The 16579-nt window shown below is 46.9% G+C and overlaps 1 protein-coding gene across 2 annotated transcripts in view; it reads left to right on the plus strand.

Moving 5' to 3' along the window:
• Positions 1 to 16579, plus strand: part of CRB2 (crumbs cell polarity complex component 2) — a 59834-nt gene that overhangs the window by 21299 nt on the left and 21956 nt on the right. For both annotated transcript variants that reach the window (XM_081847439.1, XM_081847440.1), the window contains 4 exons: positions 2528 to 2723; positions 3012 to 3151; positions 8782 to 8964; positions 9639 to 9752. In XM_081847439.1, the coding sequence (XP_081703565.1) occupies positions 2528 to 2723; positions 3012 to 3151; positions 8782 to 8964; positions 9639 to 9752 (633 nt within the window). The remainder of the gene's footprint in view (positions 1 to 2527; positions 2724 to 3011; positions 3152 to 8781; positions 8965 to 9638; positions 9753 to 16579) is intronic.

Genomic DNA, 16579 nt, shown 5'->3' on the forward strand with positions numbered 1-16579 from the left:
CTCTTGATCCACCAGATTAGGGGGCCTGTACATTCCTTGTGGATTAAGCATAGCCACGACTGCTGTGAAGCAGAACTCTGCCAGAAACTAGGATTAGGTGGACTAGCAGGTGCCAGCGCCGAGATGTATGCTCAGGCCTAATGCTAAACCACAGCAGCTCATGATGCCAGAGACAGGGCAGCCTATGTCAGAACCCCTCTTATATTTTGTGGGCCTTCCCCCAAGCCTGCAAATAGCTGTTTCTGTGCAGCTCCTTAGCGGCCCACTTCTTAGGCTCACTAGGTCTGCAGAAGCATCTAAATGGTTGCTGCCTTGCAATGGGTAACCAAAAACCTCCGGAAGTGTTTCTAGAAAGAACAGGGGCCTATTTACCCACCTGAATCACCCACCTGAGTCCCAGTATTGGCTGCGACACTTGTTCAGTCATGGTGGAGATTAGAAACTGTGTTGGTGTATGTTATTGTATCATCATCATCATCATCAATATCATCATCATCGTCATCATCGTCATCATCGTCATCATCTCCTGCCTTTTCCCTGAGATTGGGACTCAAGGAATCTTACAGATAAAATAGAAGCAGCTAAAAATTTAAAAAGAAAAGCAGTATTGAAGAAGCAATTAAACACAGACACTCAAGCACGCACATTCACATATAATGCGTTGGGCAGTTTTGTCTTTCATACACTGCTTTAATATTCTTAATGACTGGTTAGACAAAAGCACTGTTTTTAAAGAAATAGTAACAAAAAGCATTGATTTATAAGATTTTTATTCTGCTTTCTCAGTAAAATGTGGCCGATTGCAAAGTGGCAAACATAAATACTAAACAACATTCAGTGAGCAATACCAGACGAACTCACTGTTTAAAAACCCAATAAACTTAAAAATAGCCAGCATATGAAAAGAGCCGGCTTAGAACCCACATAAAACCACAACATAAGCAAACAGATGTTGCACCAGGGTCTCTGCAGACCAATTAAAACATTTCCATAAAACAGCCAAGACTTAGGGCTCATCCACAATTCCACTTGTCCTGCCACTTTGCCATGGGAAAACCCACTGTTTACCTCTGAATCACAACAAATATCCACCGAGTTTTCTCCACATTGATGTTTGCTCTGATTCAGTGCTAAAGAGAAGGTTTTCCAGGGGAAAGCAGAGAGGCAAGGGCGGAGCCTACAAAGGACAGGACAAGCAGAAAACTGCTCAGACACATGCTTCCTAGACGGAACATGCGGAACATGTGGAAGTGTGGACAAGCCCTTAGTGTGTTTTCAAGGCCATCTTAAAGTTTGGCCAGGGTGCATCTTGCCTCATTATTGAGTTGGGGGTTCAGAGGGAAAATACGACATAGTCAGGCCTTGAAACAAAACCTCACTTTATTGCAACATCACTAGACTGGGGGGAAAGTTCCACTCAGCAGCTACAACTGGGAGAAAACTACAGGAGCCCAATCAGGCCCCAAAGCACCCCCTTAACTCCTACACAACTCCCATCTCATTTGGAGTTTATGGGGGCACCCTCACTTCTGGATGGACATCCCTCCTGGCAGCAGAGAGGTCCATGCTGGGGTCTCCAGTGCACTCAGACTGAGAGGATCAGTGGAGGCACCACCCACACATAGCATGTAGGTGTGGCCCCCTGGATTTCACCCCTGCAACAACTTGAGCAGGTCAAATCCTCTCTTAGGCTCAGTTTCCTACCTTTGAAGTTGGAGGTAATGGCACAGTGCTGAACTGGCTTGGCCAGTGAAGGGGCATTAGAACATTGCTCTGGAGGAAGGGTCCTAGTTCAGTGGTGTCAGATGCTGGTGTGGTTGCTCAAGAGTAAATAGGCAAGACTCCGACCTATCTTTTCCAGGCTTTATTCTTGGTGCAAACTATTTACAGTGAAGAGCGTCATAAGTTCATGTCTGGCTCAATCGCTAGCAGAATCTGGGAGTGGTCGGTCTTTGTACCTCCCCCAGCATAAAAGTCGCGTACCCCCAGCCTTTTCCGCCCCTTCGTGCGCCAAAGCCTACTGCGCAGAATGGGCGCTGGCAGGGGCGTACTTCCTGCCTCTCCAGTTTGCTCAGGCTCGGTGTTGAGGCTCTCCCTAGCATCCCCTGGTCCCTGCACCTCTTCTCTACTGGAGGTGGTGTTTTCCTCCTCCCCGGAAGTGGAACTGCTTCGCAAAATTTTCAGAGGCTCCCTATAACACAACTGCCCTTCCATCTCTCACCTCTGAGCTGATGGCAGTTCCCTGACAAGTGGCCTAGTACCTGCCGCCAGATTCAATCCCTGGCCTCTCCTGTGGGGTGGGGTGGGAAAGGACTTCTGCCTGAGACTCTGCAGAGACCCACTGCCAGTCAGAGTAAACAGTACTGAGCTACATGAGGCAGTAGTCTCATCCAGTCCCTTCAGACTTGTTGGGCTTCTGTTCTCCTGTAAAGTGAACAAGGAAGTAAAAGTTCCAAAGCACTGAAAAATTTAAAAGTGTAAATATTCCTGTCAATTCATCATTCTTTCTTCTGCTCTTCCAACAAAGGTGTGAACTGTGAAGTGGAGGTTGATGAATGTGAGCCGGGCCCTTGCTGGAACGGCGGCACCTGCAGTGACCATGTTGGGTTCTTCACCTGCTCGTGTACACCTGGGTATGAGGGAGCACAGTGTGAGGTGGACGTCAATGAGTGCCAGAGCCACCCGTGTCTCAATGGGGGAAGATGCCTCGACCTCATCAACAGGTGAGTGGCTCTGGCTTCACCCAGCAGGATTTGATATGGCTCCTGTTATCTCCCAACCTTGCCCCCACCAGCTTATCTACAGTATATACCATGGTTTCCACAGATGCATTTGCTTCTGGATGCGAACGGGGCTCCAGAATGGATCCCGTTCTCATCCAGAGGTACCACTGTACTTCCTTTCATCTGTCCAGAATCTTCCAACATTTCCCGAAAAGGGTCTTTCTCCATGGGTGGTGGCAAAGGGTCCCTAACCATGAATCATGGCTCTGTGCTGTTGTTCTTCCTCAGCTACCAGTGTGACTGCCTCAACACGGGCTTTGAAGGGCAACATTGTGAGCTGGATATCTTGGAATGTGCCTCCCAGCCTTGCCAGAATGGCGGTACCTGCCTGGAAGGGGTTGGATGCTACAGCTGTGTTTGCTGGCCAGGTGGGTGAAGTCTTTGTGTTGTTCTCCTATAGTCCAAAAGCTGTTTCCAAAAAGTGAAGTCAACATGTCCCTGTGACTTTCAGCCTAGCAGTAAACTCATCCCCAAATGCTGTGAAAATCTGGCAGTGAACCTCCAGGCTCTACTAACTTTGCAAAAGCTTTCCCAGGCTCTGTTGCATTCATTCATTATCCTAATATTGTCCCAAAAGTCAGCTTGAAACCATCACACAAGATACTTGCAGGGCTCTGGGTCCTTTTCTCCTTCTCGTAAAAGATTTTATTAAGACCTTTCATAGTACATTACAATACAAAGCGAACTTATTTAAACAAAAACAAAAACAGACAAAGAAGAAAAAAAGAAATACAAAGTCCACTTTCACAGGTAAATCTTAACTTGTCCTACACAGAGAGAGCCGAACCCTCTCTGCTCTCACCTGGGAGATTCTCTTGCTTCTCCCATCCTTCCACCCTGGGAGATCTTCACCCCCCTACCTGTCACACACTGTCATCTATCCATCACCTTCATATGCATGTTAACCCCTCCTTAACCCTGAGTAGAGGACAACACAAAACATTACAAAATCAAAGCAGAGCGAACCCAAAATCAAAACAGAAAAAGGAAAAGGAAACAGAACAAAAAGATAAGGGTATTAAAGGAAATAATGAAGGAGTACAAAAGGGGGAAAATATGATTTTTTTTAAAAAAAGAAATAAGTAAAAAGGACTTCCTGTTATCCCTCTGCCAATTATATATACAAGAGTTTTTCAAAACAGCTGAGTGCTCAATCCAGCTGATCCTCCCTCTGTTAGGCGATGTTTTCCAGTCTCCTGACTGGGCATCTCAGGTTTATTAATTTTTCTTTTGAGGCAAGGAGTCCAAAAGAGGTTCTCTAATTATTATTATTATTATTAGAAGAAGAAGCGTTTGGATTTGATATCCCGCCTTTCACTCCCCTTCAGGAGTTTCAAAGCGGCTAACATTCTCCTTTCCCTCCCCCCCCCAACAAACACTCTGTGAGGTGAGTGGGGCTGAGAGACTTCAGAGAAGTGTGACTGGCCCAAGGTCACCCAGCAGCTGCAGGTGGAGGAGCGGGGAAGCGAACCCGGTTCCTCAGATTACGAGACTACCGCTCTTAACTACTACACCACACTGGCTCTCATTTTATGGATAAAAGTCAACAATAGTCTTCCTCAAATCCAACACCACAGCTTTACCTGCAAGATTAAGAAACATTCAGTCTGTGTTCTTTATTCCCTCAAGGGTTTATTTACTGTTGTTACGTATTAAGACAATGATCCATAATTATTTACTTATTGTAAAGTCATTAATTCACACCCAGATCCCTATCTTCCAAATGCATTTCCTGTTGGCCATGGTTTTTCATCCATTTATATATATATAAACATGGTTTCCATTTCCTCATTTGCCATTCCTTTCCCAAAAATGTTGCAAGAGGCTTAATAGCTTTTTCTTCTAAATTCAATCCAAATTGAATGTAGAATTCTTTCTTTCTCAACTGCCAGCTCAGGATATTTCTTAGTCTCTTCATCCCTTGATACCTTCCCCCTCCTCCAGCATTTAGCTGTCTCACTCCTTCAGGCATCTGTATGGAGGTCCTCTCAATTTCATCATCTATTGCCTCTAATTTTACCATTCCATTTTCCTCTTCTGGCAATTCTCCATCAGTATTTCCCCCTGCTCCCAAGTACTCTGTAACTTATCTGGCCTCAGCTTTGTCCAGGGCATTTTTGTTAATCATTTTACATCTCTCTGCTCTAATTTCTTCCAATTGTTCATCAAATAATTTCTGTACTACAGTGATAGTCAATGGGGTATTTTTCAGCACTTTCACCACCCTGGGTACTCTCTCAGAAATCCACACACTTCTTGTTTATCTGAGATTGCATGCCTCAAATTCCCACAGCAGGCAACCATGTAGTTTCACATTATAAACAGCACATTCACCAGTGAGATGGAGAATTAGGAATAGAGCACAATGAGGTAAGAATTTCTCAGAGTTGGAGAATCTCTTAGCTGTTTGAAAAACTTCATTCGGTATGTATCTTAAGAGCATGCTTCTTACTTTATTCATTTTTAGCCCCTTAATGATGTCTCCTCGTAAGCCAACCGCCGGGTCGTATTTCAAATGAACATTTTAACTGACAGTGAGATAGTCTTAGTAGTAATTTATAGGAGTTTCAAAAATAATTGAAGAAAATTGGTTTTGCTGGTCATTGCCCTAAGGACTGACCTCTAGGGCTATTATGTGGTATTTGGGCAAAGTTATGGTTCTTCCAAGGGACGCGGGTGGCACTGTCGGTTAAACCACAGAGCCTAGGACTTACCGATCAGAAGGTCGCGTTTGGAATCCCCACGACGGGGTGAGCTCCCATTGCTTGGTCCCTGCTCCTGCCAACCTAGCAGTTCAAAAGGATGTCAAAGTGCAAGTAGATAAATAGGTACCGCTCCGGCGGGAAGGTAAAAGGCATTTCCATGCACTGCTCTCGTTCGCCAGAAGCGGCTTAGTCATGCTGGCCACATGACCCGGAAGCTGTACACTGGCTCCCTTGGCCAATAAAGCGAGGCAATAAAGCCAATTTACCTTTACCTTTATGGTTCTTCCACTCTTTGGTCACTCATCCTGTCTGTGTTCCTCGTAGGTTTATTGGTTCCATGGTGGGGAGTTATCCTTCCAGTGCATTTGGAAGTTAATCCCTGTTATCTCTGTTCATCAGAGATAATACAATAGACAGTAGCTATCGTTAATCACCTCAATTATCTCAGCAAGGTTGACTGACCTTCCATGCTGCCTTCCCAGAAGTCTGGCTTTGGGTCCTGAACAGTGATTTGGGAGCGGGAGAGTGAGATTTGGTTTTGTTTGCATTAATGCAGACCTATTTAATGCTCAGGTCTCAATACAATATTTGAAATGAAATACAGCTTTGAAATCTGTGCTTCTCCAAAATTCATGATGCAGTTCTTCAATGCCTGCCTCCAAAACAGTATGTATTGGGGGAAAGTGTGGATAAAATATTAGTGAAAATTAACATATGCATTGTAATAGGGAATTAGGGGACATTTAAAACAATTTTTTTAAATAGTTGTGTTTTTTTAAATTGAAAACTGATGCAACGATATGGTGAAGATGGCTAAAATGAGAAGCCAGGAGAAACCAAAGTAGGCAGGTCCGTCCATTCCTGGTTCTGATTGCCAGCATATCTTCTACGCAGCAGGAGTCCTTCTATAATACAGGCAGGGACGGGTGTCGTGCCGGTTCATGCTGTGTGACTCCATGAATCTGTGTTCACTGATGTGTGAGCACAACGCTTTGTTTTGTCTCCAAGTAACTTTTACTCAAAGTAGACCCATTAAGACAAATGGGCCTACTCTTTGCAATGGGTCTACTCTGAGTAGGACTAGTATTGGCTACACCCCACCGACCTGCTCAAATCTTTCGCAGGAATCTACAGAGAATGTAGTTCTGAGCTGGGATGAGAGAGAGAGAGAGAGAGAGAGAGAGAGAGAATGAATGAATGAATGAATGAATTATTCACATACACATGAAATTACAATTCCAGAATTCTTTGAGAGAAGTTATAATGGAAGAATGGGTGATGGTGATAAGCACATAACCAGGGGACAGGAATGAAAGGTTCCCTAGTTTGGGAAGTCTCCACTCACTATAAGCTGACTGTGGACACCTCCAAATTCAGTCTGTGCCCCACCACCACCCAGAGGCATACCTGGGCTCCCTTGAACCCTTGACAAGGAGCTGTATTGGTGCCTCCAAAGCCAGAGGAAACCATGAACCAGAAACTTTTTTTGTTTGCTTTTTTTAAAATTAAAATATATTTTTATTAAATATTTCTTGGTTTACAAAAATATGTGCATTGTCTCCTTTTTCAAGTTGTGTTTTCTACAGATCAGTTTCATTAATGTTGCATGCAGTATTAGGTTAGGAGGGAAAGAGGGGGCAGCGAGTTGGTGAGTTGGGTGGGGTCAGGTGGCAAGGCTTCAATTCTTCTACTTAGTGTATGTGTGGGGTCTTGTGTCAGCGTCTCTTGTTGTATTTCCTTGGTGGTGAGAGAGGTTGGGGGTTGGCCTAGGGAGCGGTTCGTTGTCTTTGGTTGGCTGTAGTGAGATTTGTTGTGTGTGTGTTTGGATCAGGTTAGCCAGATTGATTTGTATGCCGTCGGCGGATACTTGTCGGTGTCTTGTTGGGCTGTGTATGTGATAAAGAGGAACCATGCTGGGGTGAAGGCGTCTTCTTCTATTTGTCCCCGTGCCAGTTTCAGTTTATTGGTTAGTTTTTCTCACGTTGTTGTTGTTTAGTTGTGTCCGACTCTTTGTGACCCCCTGGACCAGAGCACGCCAGGCACTTCTGTCTTCCACTGCCTCCCGCAGTTTGGTCAAACTCATGCTGGTAGCTTCAAGAACACCGTCCAACCATCTCGTCCTCTGTCGTCCCCTTCCCCTTGTGCCCTCCATCTTTCCCAACATCAGGGTCTTTTCCAGGGAGTCTTCTCTTCTCATGAGGTGGCCAAAGTCTTGGAGCCTCAGCTTCAGGATCTGTCCTTCCAGTGAGCACTCAGGGCTGATTTCCTTCAGAATGGAGAGGTTTGATCTTCTTGCAGTCCATGGGACTCTCAAGAGTCTCCTCCAGAACCATAATTCAAAAGCATCAATTCTTCAGCGATCAGCCTTCTTTATGGTCCAGCTCTCACTTCCATACATCACTACTGGGAAAACCTATCTCCTTCACTCAACGTTTTCCCTTCTGTCTCCTTCTTCCTTCCTTTTCCCTCTACTTCATCTCTCACTTGCTCTTTCCATCTTTCTTTCCTCCAGCCCCACAGGGTGTTCTGTTTACACTTCTAAGATCACTGCCAGCCAACTGGGGGGAGGGCCCCTCAGGGCCACTGTGGTGGCCCAAACCAGTGGCCAGATTCCTCTACTGAGTAAGGAGCCCAGAGAAGCCTATGCACTCACTTGGCTGCACAGAACAGCAGAGGAGTGGCCAAGGAGTACACGGGCAGGCAGGCAGGCAGGCTCCTAGCCCAAGCCAGAGTGAAGAGGCATTGTTTCTGCACCCCCTGGGGCCTGGACCCTTAGCTGGGGCCAACCTGCCCAACCCCTAGGTATGCCCCTGCCGCCACCATTGAGCAAAGCACCCCTGAGAATAGCTTGCTAGAGAAGGAAGATGTCTTGTTGGCGTCTCTTTAGGTGGACAGAACGACCCCGAGTATGGAGTGTTTGGGTTAGAGCAGGGGTCCGCAACCTAAGGCCCATGGGCCACAAGCAGCCCACAGGGGTTGTTTAACCGGCCCACGAGCTGCCCCCAAAACGAGCCACCTGCTCGGCAAGTCCCTGTGTGCTACACTAAACCAGCACGGCACAGGGATTTGCTTCCGTGGTGCCAGAAATTGTGTCTGCATAGGCGCCGGAAATCACAGGCGCGCACGCGATCCAGCCCAGGGAGGGATCTCCGCTGGAGTGAACTGGCCCAGGTGAGGTAAACCTTGCCAACCCCCGGGTTAGGGGGTTCCTAGATCTAGCCCATTGCTTTGTGACAAATGAGGCACATGTCAGCTCATCTGGCCTCCTGCCCCCTTTGCCTTTTTGTCACCAGGATACGTAGGGGAACACTGTGAAGTTGATGTAGACGAATGTGCCGCCGTGCCCTGCCTCAATGGGGGCCAGTGCTTTGAACGGTCCAATCAGAGCCACTACGGAGATCACATAGACTTCCCCCTGCACTTCACCTACCAGGAAGCTGCTGGATTCATTTGCAGGTGCCAGCCAGGCTTTGATGGTAAGTAGTACACTGCCAGGTGGAGCGCATGTTTCGTTCTGAATGCTCCAGAGGAGATGCTTGATCAAAGAGCTTTGTAAATTCTATGACCTGGGGCTCTGAGCGTGTGCATCATCTTGGCTTTACTTCTATTTTGTAGTTTTTTAAAACTAAGTAATTCACAGTGCTACACCACAGCTGAAAATCAAGGGGAAAGATGCCTTAATACACCCATGCAAAGCATCCAAAAATAGACAAGGCACAAACATATTAACGAAAAGCTCATCAAAAACAAAACCAAGAGATAATTGATCAGCCCCAAATAATGACAGTGCCAGATTATGATGATTTGCTGTCTACGGATGATGTGTTCTTGCTGCTGTGGTTTTTCCATTTTATTGGTTCTATTTTATAGGCTCTTACCGTTCAGCGCTTACTGTTGCAATGCTTTGTTATTTTTTCTGATTCTATGTTATTCTCTTAAAATTTTATAAGTCATTTGGAAACTCTTATGTGGCAAGTGACTAATAAATTGAAATAACAACAACAACAACAATGAAAAGGTGGATCTAAAAAATAGTTCACCCGTTGTATATTTGTCATTAGTGAAGCTTAACTGAATTATGTGTAGATTATTGAATCAGTGAGGAAATAGTTGGGACGTCTAACATAATTTCTTTTTGACATGTTTGAAGGAGAGACTTGCTTCTTCAACATTGATGAATGTACATCCCAACCATGTCAGAACGGAGGGAGCTGTGTGGATCTGGTGAACAGCTATCAGTGTCACTGCCTGCCAGGGTACTCAGGTAAGCAGGGCCAGCCCACAAGGTGAGGCGAACGCCATAGGAGCCAACTCCTTGGGGCCGTGGGGGCTTCAGACTCCACAATAAAATATTTGAGGGGGCTGTTCCCCCAGGTTGTTGGGCATTACCATTCAAAAAGTGAGTGTGCACTGCATCATGTGATCAACTACAGTGGTCCCTCGGGATGCGAACAGGATCCATTCCAGAGCCCCATTCGCATCCTGAATAGAATGTAAGATGCGTCGGCGCGTGGGCGCGTGCGCAGGTTGCGTTTTGCTGCTTCCATGCATGTGCGTGACATCATTTTGAGCGTCTGCGCATGCGCAAGCGGCGAAACCTGGAAGTAATGTGCTCCGTTACTTCCGGGTTGCCGCGGAGCGCAACCCGAAAGTGCTCAACCTGAAGCACATTCAACCCGAGGTATGACTGTATGTGGGGCAGGGCTTACCTGGGCTCCCACAATATTTTATTCAAGTTGGCACCCCTGGTGACCACCTTGAGCAGCGGCAGTCCCTGCTGCCTCCACTGGCAGCGGAGAAGCATTGGTGGTAGGCAAACTGGTTTCTGATGAGATCTTTCAAGAGCTCACCAAAATCTCATGAGACCTCGTGGAGGTAAGCTTCAGCAGTGGCAGGGCAGTGGGGTCTGATGGTGCCAGTGTCAGTGCAGGGTGGCATGTTCCCATTTTGCCTCAAGTGGGTAAGGGTAAAAATGGGCATCTTATTATGATGGCATGTACACAGGGAATTTCCTGAGTTTCAGAGGGGTGTTTGTTATGTGCCCCTTTCATCTGGCACCTTTAAATTCCTGAGAAGGAAATCCTGCACAGTGACCCATTTAATGATCATTCAGCCTGGGAATCAAATCAAATCAAATACCTTTATTGGCATCACAGTATAAAACATTTCAAGTCACTGGGATGATTGAAAGAACGGGGTGAAGTTATCGAGGGTAATAAAGGCATTTGGTGAAGTGGGTTTGCTTCACAAGAAACATCCCTGGTCCTGAATGGGGCAACTGTGTCCCTGAAGGACCAGGTGTGCAGCCTGGGAGTCATTGTGGACTCACAGCTGCCCATGGATCTCTGCTAGGCTTTGCAGTTGAAATATTGTGGTGCCTCAAATACGGTACTAGAGATTGCTGTGCTTTAGCTTAAAAGTGGGAGGCCAGTGATGAGCTGCACCCTCTCTTTCATTTTTCTAAGATTTAGCTGTAAAGAGTCTTCATCAGTCTTTGTCCTGGACTGGCAACTCCTAAGCATCCTGCCCCCCCTCCCTTCATCCTCACTCTTCAGTTTCATGGAATCCTGCAGCTAGCTTTGCAGTTCCTTCTGTCCTGGGTCTTCTAACATGTTGTGCGTCTGCCATCTTGTGGGAGGAAGAGAAATCTGAAAGGCTGAAAGAAGCTGCTTGTTAGTTTCTCTAGGGCAGTAGCAACTCCTCCTGTTCCAGGCTTGGCCTGGAGCTCAGTCATTGCTCAGTCCAGGAATGTGCAAAGGAATTCTGAGAAAGATTCGGGAAACCCACCAGCCAGCAAGGTATCGGTGAATATTGTAGACCCTGTTTTGACACTACTAGGACACTCTGTAACTGACTATCTGTACCTGACTAAAAGGTGGCTATCTACAAACGCAGGAACTTCAGAGAGAGATTGCAGTCCTTAGACCATTGCAATGCATGAAGAGGTTTTATGCTAATACTTGTGGACTGAAGCAGCACAATAATTTTTTTTATCACATGCATGCGCTAATTGGCTTCCCAATGCCAGAATGTCTGTGTTATCAACTATTGGTTTGTGTGTTTGCGAACAGTCAATATTAATAAGGGAATGATTGCTACCTGCATTTTTTCTGCATTCCCTTTCTTTCTAACCTCGCTGTTTATTCCCCCACCCCCACAACTTGTTCTCTCTCTCTCTCTCTGTGTGTGTGTGTGTGTGTGTGTGCGCGCACACACACACACACACACGTGTGTGTGCCTCTCAGAATAATACTTCATGCATCTGATGGACTGTAGTCTACATACGCTTGGGCTACATTGTCAGTATTTAAAGGCCACAATATTCTGTGTTGCCTTCAAAAGGGGTTTGGACAGATGGATGGATAAGGCCATGGGTATGCAAACTAAGGCCTGGAGGCTGGATCCAGCCCAACTGCCTTCTGGATCTGACCCACGGATGGTCTGATAATCGCCGCATGGATCGGTGTGGGGATTCTGATCATTCGGGCTGCACCATTCCCCCCACACACCATAATGGCACCTCCTCCCTCCCTCCTCCTGGCTTCTCCCTGCCCTGCCTAGAGGAGGAAGGGGGCTGGGCTTTGTTGAGCTGTGGTTGGCTGAGTGCCATTTTAAGCAGCCCCTCTCCAGAGCCAGCCCTTTCGCGACACTCATCGTCCCTCTGCCACCGCCAGCCCCTGCCGCTTGCAAGGCACAGGTAAGCAGCAACTGGGGCTCGTCCGGTGCTGTGGAGAAGGGAGGGAAGAGTCAATGTTTGTTCCCCCTCAAAAAATATAGTCCAGCCCCCCACAAGGTCTGAGGGACAGTGGATGGCCCCCTGTGGAAAAAGTTTGCTGACCCCTGCATAAGGCTATCCATGCCTACTAGACCTGACAACTGCTTTAGTTTGATTCTGCTGCAGTGCTCTTCTGACAGACTGCAGGGTCCTTTGTGGGATTGTGAAGTGCCATGCCTGTGACCAATGACACATTTTCCTCCTGCTTCTGAGTTCACCCCAGAACTTTGTAGTTGCAAGAGGAAGGAAGAAACAGGACTGGGGCTGGTTTTCTCACAGTAAGGGCACTTCCAGCCCGGTATTTATTCTGGGACTGCTGCTGCTCATGCACTTCCTTCGCAATACCCGCTCAACTTCATCAGCATCAAAATGCCAGTCTGTTTCTCTATGCTATCCTTTCCTCAGAAAGTATAATTAAGTTCAAACCCCCTGCTGCCAATGACTCATTTCCAATATTAAGCCCACTTCTGGAAGCACCCTAGATTGTTGTTGTTGTTTAGTTGTTTAGTTGTGTCCGCCTCTTCGTGACCCCCTGGACCAGAGCACACCAGGCACTCCTGTCTTCCACTGCCTCCCGCAGTTTGGTCAAACTCATGCTGGTAGCTTCGGGAACACTGTCCAACCATCTCGTCCTCTGTCATCCCCTCCTCCTTGTGCCCTCCATTTTTCCCAACATCAGGGTCTTTTCCAGGGAGTCTTCTCTTCTCAGGAGGTGGCCAAAGTATAGGAGCCTCAGCTTCAGGATCTGTCCTTCCAGTGAGCACTCAGGGCTGATTTCCTTCAGAATGGATAGGTTTGATCTTCTTGCAGTCCATGGGACTTCTTGCAGTCCATGGGACCATAATTCAAAAGCATCAATTCTTCAGCGATCAGCCTTCTTTATGGTCCAGCTCTCACTTCCATACACCACTACTGAGAAAACCGTAGCTTTAACTATACGGACCTTTGTTGGCAGGGTGATGTCTCTGCTTTTTAAGATTAGCCCACACCAATAGGGCTGCCATATATCTGGATTTTCCTGGACGTTACAGGGATTTCAAAGGTGGAATTGACGTCCAGGGAACAACGCAACACAATCTTGGGTGGCTTCCTTAAAAACAAGCTCAACAATTTGGGGGTCTTCCTTAAAAAGGCTTTTGGGATGTCCTGGCTTTTACTTTATGAAATATGGCAACCCTACCCACCAACCTGGTGTCCTCCAGATGTTTTGAACTCTACAAATCCCATTATTTAGCCCAAGCACCATACAGCTGTGCTCTTTGGGGCTGAAGGGGAGTTGCAGTCCAAAATATCTGAAAGACACCCGGTTGTTGACGGCCAGACGAATGCAAAGATCTTGAGGGTCCACACCCAAGAAGAGCTTCAGCAGTGACACAACAATCCCATGTCTGAGCAAGTAATTTATATGAAATTTTTTAAATAAAAAATTAAAGGTCCAAACAACGACATGGCTGGTCTGCATTATTTATAGGAAAAGTTGGTTCCCTCCATTGTCCTTGGCTGGCCAGGGGTTCAGCCATGTGGGCTGATTATAGCTCCTTTTTCTCAGTTCCTGGTTTTGATCTGAGAGCGTTCTTCGGTTTTGTCACTGCATGTGAGGTGTTTTCTTGGGGGGGGGCGGGGGAGGTTGATGGTGAGGATCAGAGTCCAGGGAGTGCTTTTGTTTGGCCCGTGGAGCCCTTTGCCTTGTATATGGGGTGGGGGGGTCAGTTTAGCCCAGGGGCCTGGCTGCAAATGCATTCTGCATCCTTGCAAGCTCAGTGTGAGAGTTTGTGGAGGAGCGAAGCTGACAGGGAAATAATAGCTATTAATCTCTCCTGCTTTGTCAATTAATCCCAGTCTGGTCCTGCTGGGTAAACAGCTTATTACTTCACATTAGGATCACGGAGCAGCCTTTGGAAGCTTCCCACAATGGGTCCTGATATGCCTTTCTGTGGCAGCCCTGCCCTGCCCTGCCTTGCGGTGGGTTTTTTCCTTTCTTTCAAGCAGCCCCTGGGATGAGTGGCTGCTGCCAGCCTGATCTGGGTCCCTGAGCCCCCCCCCCCCATCTGAAGCCCTCACCCCTTTTCTGAAGCAGGGCTGAGTTAAGGGATGGAATCAGCAGGAGCCCTGAACTGCCTGTCTGTTGACAGCTCAGACTGCGCTGCGAATGGACTTCTGCTGAGAGGGGAGGAGGGGAGCAGGTAGAGGAAGCCCCTTTTGCAGCCCCCTTGCCAGAACAACCAGGGGACAGTTTAGGGGTCTGGAGGGAAGGAGCCAAGGAAGGAGGGGTACGCCCAAAGCCATGTCCCCCGAGTACAGATCCAAACTATGCATTCAGCGCACATGACATATCTCCCCACCTACAGGTGAAACTTGAAAAATTAGAATATCGTGGAAAAGTTCCTTTATTTCACTAATTCAACTTAAAAGGTGAAACTAATATATGAGATTGACTCATGGCATTCAAAGCAAGATATGTCAAGCCTTGATTTGTTCTATAGGTGAAACTTGAAAAATTAGAATATCGTGGAAAAGTTCCTTTATTTCAGTAATTCAACTTAAAAGGTGAAACTAATATATGAGATTGACTCGTGGCATGCCAAGCGAGATATGTCAAGCCTTGATTTGTTATCATTGCCATGATCATGGCGTACAGCTGATAAAAACCCCAAACTAACAATCTCAGAAAATTAGAATATTCAATGAAATCAGCAAAACAAGGATTGCAAATGGAGCAAGATTGGACCTCTGAGAAGCAGAAGCACACCTCGCTTTGCATGTCATGAGTCGATCTCATATATTAGTTTCACCTTTTAAGTTGAATTACTGAAATAAAGGAACTTTTTCATGATATTCTAATTTTTCAAGTTTCACCTGTATAGAACTCTGGGAATGGCAGCTCTGTGAGGGTGGAACCACAGTTGCCAGGATTCAGGAGTGTGTAAGTCATATGCTTTGGATATATGGTGTGGATCTGCTCTCATTTCTGCACTCCTGCTAGTTCCTTGCATCTAAAATGACTGATGTTGTGGTTTCCTTCACAGCATAAGGCATGGCTCACTTGCTTGAGTTGTCTGGCACTGTTTCTCTTTGCCTGTGTTGCAGTCAGATCGGGGGGGGGGGGGGTTGGTGATCAGTTTAGCTCTCTTTTGTTAGAGCAGTGGTGTGGGGGGGGGGTTGGCTTCAGCCCTCAGACATTATTAGCCCCACCAGACCATTTTGGCCAGGCCACATCCAGCTGCCCTACATAGCTGACCTCATTTTTAAAGGTAAATATGCTGTTGGACTGAAAGGGAGCTTGCAGGTCCCCATGGAAAGCCCCATCCGAGGGGGCCCTCAAACTGCTATCCCTTTTCAAGCACCAGTTTGTTTACAGGGAGCAGCAGACGTTTCCCTCAGGGAGGAAGAGCTTGTGGGACAATAACATGGGGGGGGGGACCCACCAGCATAGTCTGCTACCTCTCTGGTTTCACGTCAACAGAAGGCTGAGGTGCATCACCTGTGCTTGCTCTGTAGCCCCCCACAAGATGGCTTCCAGGTGATATACTGGGGCTTCACTGGCATTTGAGCATTTAAAGGTCACTCTTGTGAATTGGTATTTGCTGCGGCCAGGATGTTGCTAGTTTATTTTATTCTTTTCTGGCTTTTTAAATAAAGAAATCAAGGATCTGGCTTGAACAAGTTTCTCTCTAGGAACACAGAAAGGTGCCTTACTCTTGAGTCAGGCCGTCCATCCATCTGGAATCTCCCCCAGGCCACCTGGAGATTCCAGCAGGTGTGTTGAATGGGGGGTCTTCTGCATGCAGTGCAGGTGCTCTACCCACTGAGCGACTCTGCTTCAGTTATCTTCTCTGGGTGTTGTGAACTTTGACACAAAACAGTTTGTGGGACCTTCTGCTGCTGCAGAGATGCCACTGGGGATTGAATCCAGGACATTTTGCATGCACTCTGCCACTAAGGTACGACCCTTCCCTGACAGCAACAGGGGAAGCTGCCTCACACTGATTCAGGCCACTGGTCTGTCAAGCACATGGAGGGAAGCCTCAGACCAGCTTTTATTTTCTGTAGTTTGGTTTATTTTTGCATTGTATTTTAAGTCGCTTTGTGTTTAAGTCGCTTTGTGTTTACTTTTTTGGTAAAAGCATGTGTGTGTGTGTGGATGTGTGTGACACACAAGTTGTTGGTATCTGTCTGTCTTGAGAGACAATAGAGTGTGCCTCTGGGGGTGAACTCAAACCACTGTGTTAGCGACACTGAAGTGACCTCCACAGGGACACAAGCCTGGGCAGTGTGTTTTGAGGTCCTGGGCAGCCCAGATGACAAGACCCCCTCTT

Source organism: Podarcis erhardii (genome assembly GCF_964252035.2).
Source record: "Podarcis erhardii genome assembly, chromosome: Z".
Classification (NCBI taxonomy): domain Eukaryota; kingdom Metazoa; phylum Chordata; class Lepidosauria; order Squamata; family Lacertidae; genus Podarcis; species Podarcis erhardii.